General features: G+C 37.4%; 1 protein-coding gene across 1 annotated transcript in view; it reads left to right on the forward strand.

Annotated features, from left to right (window-relative positions):
- TPH1 (tryptophan hydroxylase 1) overlaps nucleotides 1-16189 on the forward strand; it is a 36761-nt gene that overhangs the window by 18183 nt on the left and 2389 nt on the right. The window contains exons 2-8 of the mRNA XM_060157766.1: nucleotides 1576-1712; nucleotides 5720-5903; nucleotides 8213-8313; nucleotides 11164-11231; nucleotides 11377-11573; nucleotides 13566-13701; nucleotides 14382-14508. Coding sequence (XP_060013749.1) covers nucleotides 1596-1712; nucleotides 5720-5903; nucleotides 8213-8313; nucleotides 11164-11231; nucleotides 11377-11573; nucleotides 13566-13701; nucleotides 14382-14508 — 930 coding nt within the window. The 5' untranslated portion in view covers nucleotides 1576-1595. The remainder of the gene's footprint in view (nucleotides 1-1575; nucleotides 1713-5719; nucleotides 5904-8212; nucleotides 8314-11163; nucleotides 11232-11376; nucleotides 11574-13565; nucleotides 13702-14381; nucleotides 14509-16189) is intronic.

Raw genomic sequence — 16189 nt, forward strand, 5'->3', positions numbered from 1 at the left:
TAATAATTATAATAAAAAAATAAATAAATAATTTAAAAAAGGAAAAAAAAATCCTCACTTCCCCTAACACACACACACACACACACACACACACGCGCACACACACACACTTGGCACTTGTAGGCCAATACTAAAAAGACTTAAGGGCCAATGGCCTAGGGGATTCCACAGTCAGAGAGAAAGTAGATACTTATATGGAACCAGAATTCTCTGGGCTACCAGCTATTCTTCTAGTCCACCTGTGTCCAGAGCTGTCCAGGCTCTTAAATTTACAAATGAAATAGGAGGCCTTGTCCCTGTTCTGAAGAAGCTTGCTGTCTTGTTAGAAGACATTTCACATATATGAGTGACACATTTGAGGAAGCCATTCAAGACCCAGTGTAAACACAATGAACAAATGGCAAGGATGTAGAGAAAAGGTAACCCTTCTGCACTGTTGGTGGGAATGTAAAGTGGTGCAGCCACTATGGAAAGCAGTATGGATGTTCCTCAAAAAACTAAAAATAGACTTACCATATGATCCAGTAATTCCTTTTGGGTTTATACCCAAAGAAAGTGAAAACACTAATTCAAAAAGATACATGCATCCCGATGTTCATATTATTTTTAATAGCCAAGATATGGAAGCAACCTAAGTGTCCATCAACAGATGAATGGATAAAGAAAATGTGGTATGTATGTATACATGCATATATATGCATACATACACACACACACACACACACACACACACACACACACACTCAATGGAATATCACACAGCCATAAAAAATAATGAAAAAAGAATGAAATTCTGCCATTTGTAACAACGTGGATGGACCCAGAGGGTATTATGCTTAGTGAAATAAGTCAGACAGAGAAAGACAAATGCTGTATGTTATCACTTATATGTGGAATCTAAAAAAGGAAACAAGTGAATGAATATAACAAGAAGAACCAGACTTACAGATATAGAAAACAAACTGGTGGTTACCAGTGGGGAGAGGGGGGGATGAAGGGGCAAAATAGGGGTAGGAGATTAAGAGGTACAAATTACTATGTATAAAATGGATAAGCTACAAGGATTATATTGTACAGCACAGGGAATATAGCCAATATTTTATAATAACTTTAAATGGAATATAATCTATAAAAATATTGAATCACTATGTTGTACATCTGAAACTACAATAAAACCCAGTACAATAAAGTGCTAAAATTGTAAGGGGAGAGGAGGTAGGCTTTCATAGAGAAAGAGTACCCAGTTCAGGCCACAACAGTCAGGAAAACTGCAAGCAACCCATGGGCTTGAGTCATGCCCTGAAAGGATTGGATTAGAAAAAAAAGAAAATTACTAATATGTATTGTCTGCCTTTTATATTCTAGGCACTGTGCTAGGCAATGTTTTAGCTTATTGTGGTCTCATTACAGTTTTGCAAAGTATATATGTACATCCATGTTTTACAGGTGAGGAAACTAAAACTTGGTTAATGTTATCAGATATTGTCTGTTTCAAATATTAAATATGCTACCAAATATTGTCTACATTGTACAACTTTTTTTTTAGAACTTTCTATTTTCATACTTTATTTTTAGAGACGTACACCAGATTCATCATGATTGAAGACAATAAGGAAAACAAAGATCATTCCTTAGAAAAGGGAAGAGCAACTCTCATTTTTTCCTTAAAGAATGAAGTTGGAGGACTTATAAAAGCACTGAAAATCTTCCAGGTAAGCAGTCTCTGTATTTCTGCATAAAACTCTTATAAAATGGGTCTGTAAGATTATTTGTAAATTCTTCAGAGGTGGACTACAGAAATGTTTTAAACACTTAAATTTCTAAAATACTGCTCGATTCTATCAAATGGGCAAAGGATACAAACAATTTATAGAAGAGGAGGTACAAATAACTAATAAAGAAATGGGGGAGAAAAGATTCACTTTACAGATTTTGAAGAAGCAAATTTTAATTCTATTTTAATTAAATGAAATATTGAAATTTTAATGATATTATTTAATGATACATTAATAATATATTAAATGCTATTTTTTATATAGCAAAATAACAAAGATTCTACAATTATACTACTCCCTACTGTTAAAGCTTCAATGCATTTGGCACTTAAATACACCTTTGGTGTGAGGGAAAATTGATGTGATGTGTAGGGAAACAATCTGGTAATATGTATTTTGAGTCTTAAAATGTTCACATATTTTGACCCAGTAATTTTACTTCCATAAATCTATCCTAAGGAAATCAGGGTCAGTCAGTTAGAACAGGAATTTTTACTGAGTACTTACTAAGTACAGCACGTCCTGCTAGATATGAAGGTGTGTACCCTGACAAAGCAGACACAGTTCCAGCCCTCACAGTTGTGTATAATCTAGTGGAGAAGACAGACACTTAACAAATAATTTCAGTAAACAAATGATTACATGTGTGTAAACTGACCTGAAAGAGAAGTACCAGGTACTATGATAGCATTGAACTGGGAGACCTAACCCAGTTTAAGAGACACAAAGATTTATTTATAGGAATTAAAAAATTATAAACAAACTACTTGTCCTAAGGTATGGGACAGGTTAAATTATACTACTAGAACATCATCGGTATTAAGCTTGTAGCCCCTGAAGGCAGGCCACCTGAGTTCAAATCCTTGCTCTGTCACTTATTGGCTGTGTGATGGTGGGCAAATTAATTAGTCTCTCTGCGTTTCATCTTAGCATCTATAAAATGAGAACCCTACCTACCTCACAGGGTCACTGTGAGAACTAATAAAATTAATATATTTCAAGTGCTTAGGATAGTTCAAAGTAAATTATCAATAAATGTTAGCTGTTTAGAAATCAGATTTATATCCATATGATATACTATTAAACAGCAGTTTGAAAATAATATTTCAAAGAATTTAAAATTCTAAATATAACAAATAGTCTAGAAGAGTTTGTGATAAAAAGCACCAGTTTTTTGCCCAGCACCTCAGTTCCACTCCTTAGAGGCAATCTCTTTTAACTATTTCTGCTCTTTAGTTCTTTTAGCAGTGAATTTATAATGTCTAAATATTGTCCTGATCTCTCTGAGTTATCAATTTACATGATATTTATTTACTTTCTATTGTGAATGATACTGATACTGATACTTCCGTCCCTTCTTCCTCCTTCTCCTCCCCATATTTGATAATTACGTGATTACTGCAAGCTCTTCTTTTGATTACCTTGGAGTCTTTAAATAGTATACCTATATTTCTTCCATCAATTTTCTTTTTTATTTTGTCTTTAATCAAATAATACTTGTGCATGGTTTAAAAAGTCAACCCCACACTATAAAGCTTATAAAGAAAATAGCAGTCTTCTGCTTCATCTCTCTTCATTCCTAAATTCCATTTAATTTTTATGTTGACCTAGGTGCAGAGGGTTGAGCTAATCACACTCCTTAAATCACGTGGACACTGTCATCACTGATGTATACAGCCTCCTCCTGTTTTATTCCATCTCCATTTCTCTCTTCTGATAGACAACTGCTCTGATACGTTTGATCTACACACTGAATTGTTTTTTATGTTACTTAGAATCTATGTTGAGTTTCTGCATGTGCATGGACTGGTAATTTATATAAATGTTATTGTACATACACTTTTTCTTTTACTCAGCACTGTGTTTTGAAGACCTACCCGTGCAGCTACGTATCCATCTCATTCGTTCTTCTGACTGCTGCAATGGTGTTGTGGGCATGAATCCACCTATTTTTACTTATCCTCTGCCTATAGGGGGCAAGCATCTTCAACGCTTTTAACTGTATTTTCTCATAGTAGCGTCCATATTTATAAGCAATATGCTTATTCTGCTGCTATTCCTTGTTTTTTCCATTTGTAGATATTACCTATTGATTTTCTCCAGCGGAAGTGAAGGATTAGCTTCCTTGGCACAGCTCCCTTTCCAGAGGCCCCTCAACTTCCCTTCCCCCCATCTTCACAACGTAGTTATACCCCAATTTTTGGCTATATCAGTCTTCAGTGTTTTCATGTAAATCTTGTTCAAAGAAGAGCTATATTATCCGTTATTCTGACTCTTTTCTTGTACAACAGGATTACAGCATAGTTTTTAAGGGCATAGACTATGGAGCTAGACAGCTTGAGTTTGAATTCCAGCTCTCACACTGATTAGCTGTGTGCATTTTGGCAAACTGCTTAACCTCTCTGTGCCTCTGTTGCTGTAATTGAAATATCTGATAAGGAATGTCTCACTAATTACTTTAACTCTACCTGAATTTTCCTAGACCTTCTTGACTAAACTTTTCTTCCAGGTAAGAAGAAAAGAAACTAAATAACTTTTAAGTTATTTAGTTACATTTCCTCACCAAATTCCATCAAGTTTTTCATTTTGATAGCACTCAATTTTAGATTACTTTAGGAAGAATTGACATTTCGTGTCTTCTTCTCCAAAAACATAATTTATAGCTTTATATTTATTCAAGTCATCACTCGGAAAATATTTATGAATGTACTCTTATTCTAAAAATTCATAAGAAATAGATTCAATAAACCTCTCCTTTACTCCTGATCAATTCCAATATATTTTGTAACTGGCTCTCTTGTATTGATTCCATGATAGATTCTACGTTCCAGGATAAACCCTGCCTATTCCAATTTCCCAACATCCCTGACATTCACTCTCCTTTCTTATTTATCAAGTTAATGTTCCCTGATAATTATCTCATCCCTACCTTTGCTCATACAATTCCTCCTGTTTGAAATCTTACTTCTTCTCTTCTGTCTTCCTATTCTATCTATTTTTTAAGACTCATCTCAGCTCCTATCTGCTCCATAGAACCTTCTACCTCCTCAAACTCCTGATGTTTTTTTCCGTTTCTGAACATCTTCTGCGCCTGAACACTCACTATTTGTATTTTCTCTTAGTCTTTCATGTGTTAGTCAACTAGATTGTAAACTCCTTGTACGTCTTGCCCTCCTTTGTATGCTTCACAGCCATTACTTGGCTACACAGGTGTTCACTAAGTTAATTTAGATTCAACTGGTTAGTATTGGAGATCATCTACTCTAACTTTCTCATTTTTTAGATGAAGAAAACTGTTGGGTGACTGGTTCTTATGTTTCATGATTATGTCACCAGGGCTTTTCCTCAGCACCCAGATTGGTAAGAGAAGATGCCTTCCCCCCACAGGTTTACACATATGGACCCCACAGCTCAGGCTGGCACGCGAAGAGATCAGAAGCAGCAATCTGATTCAGCTGGTTACTGAGTTTGTAGCTTAAGATATTGGAGGTATTAAATATTCCATGTTCAAGCTGTTCATCTAATTGTATTAAATGCATTATTGCAAAGGAGACTTTTCTTTTGAAAGGACTAACACTAGATCACTTAAAAAAAAAAAACCCTAGCCTTTATTTGTGAGAATTTTCAAAGGGTTCTTTTTATCTAGGAGACTAAGTCTTTTGATTTGAAGGCCAATCAGTTCTGGCAATCTGAGGGACTTTCTACTGGGTGTTAATTTAATTAGATTCTGGAGGGTGTGATGAATTTTTCAAACTTTTTTGGAATAGTACCTAATATTTAGGGGGAATTATTTTGCTGTTGATGGCACTAAAAACAGCCTTTTTTCCCTTTGGCTATTATGACAAGTGACGAGACTGAGCTTTAGTGGTAATGGAAGTAATCTTCTCAGAGACTGTAACCATTTGAGGCAGTCATGTGTGATCTTCATCCTCTGCTTTCCACAGGAGAAGCATGTGAACCTATTACACATTGAGTCCCGAAAATCAAAGAGAAGAAACTCAGAGTTTGAGATTTTTGTTGATTGTGATATCAATAGAGAACAATTGAATGATATTTTTCATCTGTTGAAGTCTCATACTAATGTTCTCTCTGTGAATCTACCAGATAATTTTACTGTGAAGGAAGATGGTAAGTTTGAAAAGTGAAAATACTACTCAGAAGATTAAGTGCATAATGTGTGTCCTATCTTTTGCTTAGCTTGAAGGCATGAAAGTAAAAGTAAAACACTGTCTATTCAAATTGCTTACAATCTGATAATGAAGAAGATACAAAATGTAATTGCTCAAAATGCTAAAGAAAAATTATAAAGCAACATTTTATCAAGGGCGAGAGAAGTGGAAAGGAAAACTTGAGTACAAGAAAGAATTTAGAATAGTTAGAAATCCATTGTTTTCTCAGTTTCCAAATCATCAGGCATTTCTTTTTTTTTTTTTTTTCGGTACGCGGACCTCTCACTGCTGTGGCCTGTCCTGTTGCGGAGCACAGGCTCCGGACGCACAGGTCCAGTGGCCATGGCTCACGGGCCCAGCCGCTCCGCGGCATGTGGGATCTTCCCAGACCGGGGCACGAACCCGTGTCCCCTGCATCGGCAGGCAGACTCTCAACCACTGTGCCACCGGGGAAGCCCCATCAGGCATTTCTTGATTTCACAAACCTCCAGTTCACAATCCCTGAGCACTTAGTAACTCTTACAGGGCAGATACCTAGCAGATATTAAGTGAATATTTGAATTTGTTGAGAATGTTGACAATTACTGACAACTATGATGTGAAATACTCTATATATGAAATACAATATTCTTCCTTGTCCTCACTTCCACCAAAACCAAATGGAAAGCTTCTAAATTTTCAGATACTCAGGTAGCACAGAGATAATCTAAAATCTTCTACTGTGAAAAAATCCTTGCAGTTTACTTGGGGCAAGAGACAAATGGATAAATCAGTCACATTTTATATATGGTACTCAATTTAAAATAATCCCTTCAGATTATGTCACAATATTTGGGTGTAATCAGGGCTGATATTCATCTGTTATGTATTCATATGGCTGTATAAGGTATTAAAATATCAAGATTCTCTGTCCATGTCTGGCTGGCAGATAGCTTTTCCCCTGAGTCCCTTAAGTGCTCCTCACCATGCCTGAAGCCCATGTGCCCCCAGTTCTCCCCTAGGAGTCCTGTGGCCACCACAAACAACTAGAAGATTAACACCTGATAGAGCAGGAGCCTGGGACCCTGCTTGTGTCTATTTTGAGTGATTGGTGCCCCTGTTGTTTTGTTGCTGAATCTCTTGAATATCACTTCTGGGTATGTTAGAGCATTAAACTGGAGCAAGAAGAATTGAGTCCTAGTCCTCTCTGTTCCATTAGAGATGAATGATCTTGGATAAGTTACTTCACCTCTCTGGCAAATGAAGAGTTTTATAGAGTCTAAATAGTTCAGCTGATTTTTAGGGAACACCAACTTGTATCAGATATTTCTACTAAGAAATGGGGATACAAAAAGAAATAGTCCTACCCTGGAGTCGTTCCCATTCTTTTCTGTAAGACAGCCATATGCAGATACATTATAGTAAAACAGTAAAAGCTTTCAGAGAATTGGAGTCATAGTCATGGGAACCCAGATGATAGAGAATTAGCGCCACCTACAGGGTCAGGGAAAGCTCATTTTATTTGGGTCCTGAAGGAGGAGAAGGATATTCTCAAGAAAACAGAAGGATGAGGTGCAGCAGGATGTGGGATGGGATAGGTATTCCAGGGAGAAGACCAGCATTCACAAATCTCAGAGTTTTAGGAGAGCGTGTATGTATGAGGGATAGTGAGAAGATCAAAGTAGCAAAGACATAAATGATCTCTAAGATCCTTTTAATCAACAAAAATAAACATTCAGAGTTTTAATTAAATTTGCTAATTAAAAATTAGGCTTGGGGTTTCCCTGGTGGCGCAGTGGTTGAGAGTCCGCCTGCCAATGCAGGGGACACGGGTTCGTGCCCCGGTCCGGGAAGATCCCACATGCCGCGGAGAGGCTGGGCCCGTGAGCCATGGCCGCTGAGCCTGCGCGTCCGGAGCTTGTGCTCCGCAACGGGAGGGGCCACAACAGTGAGAGGCCCGCGTACTGCCAAAAAAAAAAAATTAGCCTTACTCTTTAAGACTAGCTAAATATGTAGCTTAAATTTTTTTGAACCTTTGGTCTGTTACTAAAGTGCATCATTTCTGCAATGCTTAGGAAATTAAGGCTTAAAATATTTTTAAACTCAAAAACATTGAATAAGATTTACTTATTTAAACTAGACCAATTTACTTGTATACATTGTGCCTCAACGTACAAGCTAAAATTAAAAATCTCATCCAAATGCATTTATGACTTTCTTAATTTCTTTTTCTTTATTGACTAATTTAAGATGGTCTCTTCAACTGTTAGTGTTTTTTGTATTTTTCAGGTATGGAAACTGTTCCTTGGTTTCCAAAGAAGATTTCTGACCTGGACCATTGTGCTAACAGAGTTCTGATGTATGGATCTGAACTGGATGCTGACCATCCTGTAAATATTTTAAATAAATATTTTCATGAAAATAAGTTAAAGCAAACTAAAAAATTAAGGGTATTATTTTTCTTTTCTGGAGAAAGTGCTTATTCTAGACTAAATAGGATCTTGATTAATCTGGGTTTCAGGAAGTGTTATTAGTCCTTCATGTTGGTGGACTTGAAACCAAGTGACTGAAGAGCATCCAATTTCATTGGCTCCAAAACATCTGTGTCATGCCTGGAATTCGTATCACTAAGAGCTATTCCAAGAATTACACTACAATGAACACCGTATCTGCAGTCGGTTTCTATCAAAATGGGCATGGACTATTGGAGAGGGGAGTAAAGATAGGAAGGGGGAAATCATCACCCACACTGCCCAGCATAATTGGTTTATTATGCAGTTGATGAATTAGGAAGCTGTTTCCTTGGAAAATCATATGGGATACAGTACAGGCATGAGTTGGAGAATTAGTAAGTCTAGAGCATTAGGACTTCTTATGTAGCTCTAGGATCCTAGGAGGGGAGGAGAGAAGAGAGTCAGCAGTAGAGTTGCACAGACCAGGGATTTAATCTAGCTTCTATCACTTATTAGCTGTGTGAATGTGACCGTATACTGCCTTAGACAACCCCAGCCGATCCATCCATTTATTCTATAATATCTCATTGAGTAAGTATTGGAATTAATAATTTGCTGTACCTGCACTCTGGGAGCTTCCAGTCAAGTTGACAAAGTAAAGCACACACACACATATATATAAGATTTAAGTATGAAAAGTGTGCTAAGTGGCATGAACAGACTGCTTTGAGATATACACAAGAGAGTAAACACTTCTAGCTGAAGAGGTCAGAGAAAGGCAACCTTGTTAACCTTGTTAACTTGGCCTTAAAGAATTTTGGCAGGAAAGAGATGGAGAGGAAGGACAGTTCATTGCAAAATGAGCAAAGGTTCAGAGGCAAGAAAATCTGGGGCATGTTTACGGAAAGGTGTGTAAATCAGTTTTACTGACCTACTACCAAGTCCTGCTGATTTTCACCTCCAAGATATTTCTTTAATTTGTTCCTTGTTTATTCTTACTACCACATCCCTTAACTGGTCTTCCTGCCTCCAGCCTTGCCGCCTCAAACCTGTCCTCATAGTCACTAGAACGATCTAAAGCCTCAGTATAACCGTTATCCCTCTTGTGCCTAAAAATCACCAATGTTACCTCAGTACAGATCTAAGAAAACTGAAAACATAAGCCCACGCAAAAACTTGTACACAAATGTTCATAGAAGCATTATTCATAGTAGCAAAAAAGTGGAAACAACCCAAATATCCATCCACTGGTGAATGGATAAGTAAAGCATGGTATGTCCCCAACATGGATATTAATGGCCATAAAAAAGCATGAATTACTCAACATGCTACAACAGGGGTGAACCTTGAAAACACTGTGATAGTGAAAGAAGCCAGTCACAAAAGGCCATACATTGTGTGATTTCTTTTACATGAAATATCCAGAAGCGGCAAATTCATAGCAACAGGAAGTAGATTACTGTTTGCCAGGGCTGGGGGTGAGGGAAAATGAGGATAGACTGCGAATGAGTAGGGTGTTTTTTTTCAGTGTGATAAAATGTTCTGAAATTATGGTGGAGGTGGTTGCACAACACTGTGAATATCCTAAACCCCCCTAAATTGTACACTTTAAAATGTCAGTTTTAAGGTATGTGAGTTATATCTTGATAAAGCTGTTATTTTTTTTTAAAAAAAAAAACCCAATGGCTTCCAATTACCCCAAGACTAAAATCCAAGCTCTCAAACAGACCTTTACTAGCAGACCCATAACTAGTCTTCACCGTGCTCCACCTCACTCTCCAGGCTCCAGTAATTTTGGATTACCTGTACTTTCTTAGGTGCAACATGCTGTTTTTCATTTCTGCGCTGTCCTTGGTGCTGTGCTTTCTGTCCTTCTCCCCCTGGCTCTCCCCACTCCTCTTTTAGCTTAGGAGTCATTGCTAGGGACCCTTTCCTGACCCCCACTACCCTCTTCGCATACTCTGGATCATGAGTTTCTTTCTGAGTTCAAGTGGTATTTTGTGCCTGTCTGTAATAAGGCACTTACCATATTGTTTCAAAACAATTGGTTAAAGTAAACTCCTTGAAGACCCAGATTGTGCTGTGTTTCTCTGAATTTCAGCACAAGGCCAGGTGCATAGTAGGGACTTGTAAATCTGTGTTAAACTCACAAGTCTCATTCTTTCCTTTCAAGTGTCCTCCCCTTCTTTCCTATTTTGTATTATTGGCTATTTCCTCCTAAGATTTGCTTTTTGATGCCTTATTTTGTCTATTTTTTTCTTAAATATTTTTCATAGGTATAAATTCTAGTGTTACTATCTCTTCTATCTTTTCATCATTAATTGCTTCTACAAATGATTAATATGTCTGCATTTTGCAATAAAATCTGAAGCTAGATTCAGTTGCCATGATTTCAAATATTAGTAATTACTACTTTGTTACTAATTACAGGAAAATATAACTGAAGATGTAGTCAAATGATTAAGAAAAAACTCACCCTTGGAAAAGAGCCATGTATTTTAACTAGGGTGGTGCTTTTCTTTTTCCTCAAACTACTTTATTTTTGTAGCTACTGTAGTATTTTTGAATCTATAGTATCTTTTATCTTTGCAGCCACTATCGTATGAATCTGTCATATAATGTTGACTTTAAAAGAAAAATGATCATAAATTTCTAAACAGTGCTTGCTCAAAATAACAGTTATATAGCCCTTCAGTATAGTCACTTGAATAATAATGAAATGTTTTCTAAGTCATTTGTTAAGTATTTTTTAGTATACATATTTAAAAACTTTTCTTTAATTATCAGGGCTTCAAAGACAATGTCTATCGTAAAAGACGAAAGTATTTTGCAGACTTGGCTATGAACTATAAACAGTAAGTGTACTATAAAAATAACTTATTCAACTTTGAACTAATGAAATAAATGGAGTAAATTATGCCTATATAGTAAATAGAAAACAAGATACGTGCTACTGTTTATTGGATGCTAATTCAAGATAACTTCTCTTTATCTCATTAGTGGAGACCCCATTCCTAACGTTGAATTCACTGAGGAGGAGATTAAGACCTGGGGAACTGTGTTCCGAGAGCTCAACAAACTTTACCCAACCCATGCCTGCAGAGAGTATCTCAAAAACTTACCTTTGCTTTCTAAATACTGTGGATACCGGGAAGATAATATCCCACAATTGGAAGATGTCTCAAACTTTTTAAAAGGTAATGAAATGATTAATTTTTTGTAAGGGGAATATTGAACTCCATTTCAATCACAATAGAATTTTTAATAGAGGACTAAAGTCCAGTTATTTGGGAGGTCAGAATTTTTCTGTATTCTGTCCTGGCAATTCTCCAGGCACCACATTTGAAGAGGGACGTTCATAACCTGGAGCAAATGTAGAGGAAAGTGAGCAGAATTGTAAGAGGATTGGAAAATGTATCATATAAATAAAATTTGAAGGATTCTCAGGGTGTTTAACCTGGAAATTTAGGGGACTTTATAGATTTATTTAAATATTTGAAGGTCATCTTATGTTATAGAGGAATTCCTATGTGGCTCTGAAGTAAAGGACAGTCGGATAGAAACAGCAAATTTTAGTTCGAAACAGACAAGATCCTGTTAAAAGAGCCATTTGAAAATGGGACACGCTCATGAGATGGTTAGTTCCACATCCATGGAGATGTTCATGCAAAAGTTCCACACCCACTAGAGGGATGTGATAGAGGAGATTCAAGCACCTTTGGGAAGGTTGGAGTAAATGATCGCTGAAGCCCCTTTCCACACTAAGATTCTATCGTTTTCTCAAAGAAGAAGATGTGTCATAAACAAAGACTAAGGACAATTTTGCTCCTTTTAGTTCATCATGCTTACTTGGTCCAGGCTTCCTTATTTTTTCTCACTAGTATAGGAAGTAAAATGATCAGTGATCTCCAGGATCTACAATATGTAAGAAAAATAAATATCCCCCTTTGATCTCAGCAGATTAGAACCTTAGGGAAAAAAATAGGCATTATGTTTTTGACCCAAAGGGAGTTTATCTTATTTCCATCATGATCTGAAATTACTATCTTTGAATTTATTATATAGACTGTTATAAAAATATACATATTTATTCAACTCCATAATTCTCATTCCTCAACCACTATACACAAAACTAAGAACTAAACAGGAGAGGGCAATATAGTTTTTACAAGGGAAGAACTCATATAAGTGGTTCCTACAAAAACTAGATTTAAAAAAAATAGTGATTAAGAATGGCAGAGAACCAAAGCACATGACCTTGTGTGACTTAACAACGATGGACTAGCATATGCTACAGAAGTTGTTATCAAATCACACTTGCATGAGATCTGGAGGCAATATTTTGTTATAGATGCAAAACTGAAAGCTGATCACTTGGGGTCTGGAGCTTGAGCAGGCTGCAGAGCTTGTTGCTAAAGGTGTTTCAAGGGAACATGTCAAAGAGAGAAACCAATATTAAAAGACAGTTCAAACAAAACATGAATTGGAAGGGGCTACCTGCCCTGGCAAATACGGTGGCCACTAGACAACCGTGGTTGTTTAAATAATTAAAATGAATGTAGGGACTTCCCGGTGGTCCAGTGGTTAAGACTCTGCCTTCCAATGCAGGGGGCATGGGTTCCATCCCTGGTTGGGGAACTGAGATCCCACATGCTGCGTGGTATGGCCAAAAATAAATAAATAAATAAAATAAAGTTAAGAAAAATAAAATGAATGTAAATCAAAATGTTAGTTCCCCAGCCACATTAGCCACATTTCAAGGGCTCAATAGCCACACGTGGCTAGTGGCTAGCAACAGGCTAGATGTTGAACATTTCCATCTTTGTGAAAAATTCTTTTGCCCATCGGAGTGGGAGAATCCAAGTACAAAGCATTGGGGTGGAACTGGAATTACCAGAGTGTGAGAGTTTGAAATGAAGGACAAGATCAGAGCTTATAGAGGTCCCCAGAGCGACTGCAGCCTAGTGGAAGGTGACTTTTACAGTGGGCATGCAGACTCAGGTATTGGGGAATGAAAGAGCACCATCCAGTTTAGATAACAAAGAAACTACAAGAGGTAGTACTGGCTAAAAATGACGTAGTTTCAAAAATGGTTCTGATCTAAATTAATAGATCTTGTTAGTGAGTTTTTTTAAAAAAGAAAAGTAAGATTGTCTATTCTAGTGAAGATTTTCTCCTTTGCTTTGCAGAGCGCACAGGTTTTTCCATCCGTCCTGTGGCTGGTTACTTATCACCAAGAGATTTCTTATCAGGTTTAGCCTTTCGAGTTTTTCACTGCACACAGTATGTGAGACACAGTTCAGATCCCCTCTATACCCCAGAGCCGTAAGTACTTCTACTGCAGCATCCATCCATCGATATGGTACCTACATCATGATTTTTTGTGAGGATCAAGCGAATTAGCACATGTAAAGCATTTTGAATGGTGCCTGGCATGTAATACATGATCCATGCTCTATACATGTTAACCATTATTATTACCATTATTAATTGACAACCTATTAGGTGCCAAGTGCTGTCCTAAGCATAGGGGATGTAAGACTGAAAAAAATCAAAGTTTCCTGCCTTCATAGAGCTTATATTCCAATGGGAGATACAGATAATAAACAAACAAGTAAATATATATATATATAAAATTCAGATGGTTATAAGTGCCATGGAGAAAAATAAAGTAGGGAAAGGGGACAGAGTTGCGTGTGGGTGGGTGTTTCTACTTTGAAAAGGGTGATCAGAAAAGGACTGACTGAGAAGGTCACATTTGAGTAGAGACCTGGTTTGGGGGTTGGGGGGTTGACATGTGGATGTCTGTGCGTATTTGTATGAACTTACATATGTGTGTTTGTGAGTGGCCAAGGTTTTGTAATAGTGTCCTTTGTGGTCCATTTCCAAAGTAATACCACCTGATCAATTTGAATAAAAGTAAGATCAGGTTTTGATTTGATTGAATGGTTGATTATGCATTTATGTTAAATGTCACAGTGTGACAACTTGTACCTCTTTTTCAGAGATACCTGCCATGAACTCTTGGGTCATGTCCCCCTTTTGGCTGAACCTAGTTTTGCTCAGTTCTCCCAAGAAATTGGCCTGGCTTCTCTTGGAGCTTCAGAAGAGGCTGTTCAAAAACTAGCAACGGTATAAATCTGGAAATAGCTGTATGGATCAGTAATCTTTAACTGGGGTGGGCTGTGGGTATTTGTGTAGTTTAAAAGTACCTACTCAAGATGAGCATTAGAAAATTTGTCTTTGCTCATATTTAATTTAATTTAAATAATTTAAAAAAACATTAAAGGAAGATGTAAAAATTTAAGGCTTATCCAAAGAAGACCTGAGCTTTAAAAAAAAAAAAAAGGCAGAGAGACAGAGAACACTAGAATACAATAATGTTAACAGTTGGTATACCTTCTTTTTTTAGTAAAAATGATAGGTTCCTTAAAAATGATGCTAAAAATATTTTTGAGCACTAGGTACAAAACATGCTGGAAATAGAAAGATGAATAAGGCCTGGTTCCCACCTTCAAGGAACTTATACACAGACACTTATGTTAGAATGAAAGGAGGTCTGTAGAGAAGCTCAGGCAGGGTGCTCTGGGAGTGCAGAGAACTGCCTGTGGAAGGTTTCATGGAAGCTGAACATCTGGACCAGCCCTGGGAAGATGAGTAATGTTTTCACCTGCCAGGAAAGGAAGGAAGAGCATCTCAGGATGAGGACACACAAGGAAAGACAGGAGGTGCTTGGTGTATCTGAGGAAATGACAAGAAGCTGGAGCAGAGTGTGTGAGGTTTGGGGAGGTGGTGTGAAGTAGGCTAGATGGTTAGAACAGTGCTCTCAAATTGTGGTTTGGGGACCCCACAGGGTCCTTGAGTAAAAGATCCATTCAAAATGCAGAGTGAATTTTAGTGTGAGGGACAGAGTTCATTGATATGGTTTCAGATTCCACATTACAGCTGTACTTTAAGAAATTACCACTTGTTGAGTTTTAATGTTGTGTCAAAGAAGAATAGCCACAATTATCTGAGAAGGCTATTACAATATTCAACCGTCTTCCAACTACTTATCTGTTTGAGGCTGACTTCTCTCCACATGCTTGAACCAAAACAATCTATTGTGACAGATTTAATGCAGAAGCAGATGTGAGAATCCATCTGTTTTCCAGCCAGACATTAAATAATATCAATCCGGACACTAAAAAGATTTGTGACAATATAAAACAATGCAACTTTTCTCACCGTTTTTTTCTTTCTTTTTTTTTTTTTGCGGTACGCGGGCCCCTCACTGCTGTGGCCTCTCCCGTTGCGGAGCACAGGTTCCGGACGCGCAGGCCCAGCGACCACGGCCCACGGGCCCAGCCGCTCCGCGGCACGTGGGATCCTCCCGGACTGGGGCACAAACCTGCATCCCCTGCATCGGCAGGCGGACTCCCAACCACTGCGCCACCAGGGAAGCCCTCTCACCGTTTTTTTGTACAATATAGTTACTTTTGATTAAAATGTTATTTGTGTTACCATAAAATGGTTTATTATAATTTTAACATTAATTAGTAAACATTTAAATTTTTCTCAGTTTACATTTTTAATATGGTAAATATAGCTAGCTCTATCCCACATAAACAAAAGGTCTTTGGGGTCCTCAGTAATTTAAAATATTTATTTATTTATTTATTTACTTATTTATTTTGGCGGTGTTGAGTCTTAGTTGCCACACACGGGCTCTTCATTTCTCCATGTGGGATCTTTAGTTGTGGCATGCAGACTTCTTAGTTGAGGCATGCATGCAGGATCTAGTTCCCCTACCAGGGATCGAACCCGGGCCCCT

Source organism: Lagenorhynchus albirostris, chromosome 9 (assembly GCF_949774975.1).
Source record: "Lagenorhynchus albirostris chromosome 9, mLagAlb1.1, whole genome shotgun sequence".
Taxonomy (NCBI): domain Eukaryota; kingdom Metazoa; phylum Chordata; class Mammalia; order Artiodactyla; family Delphinidae; genus Lagenorhynchus; species Lagenorhynchus albirostris.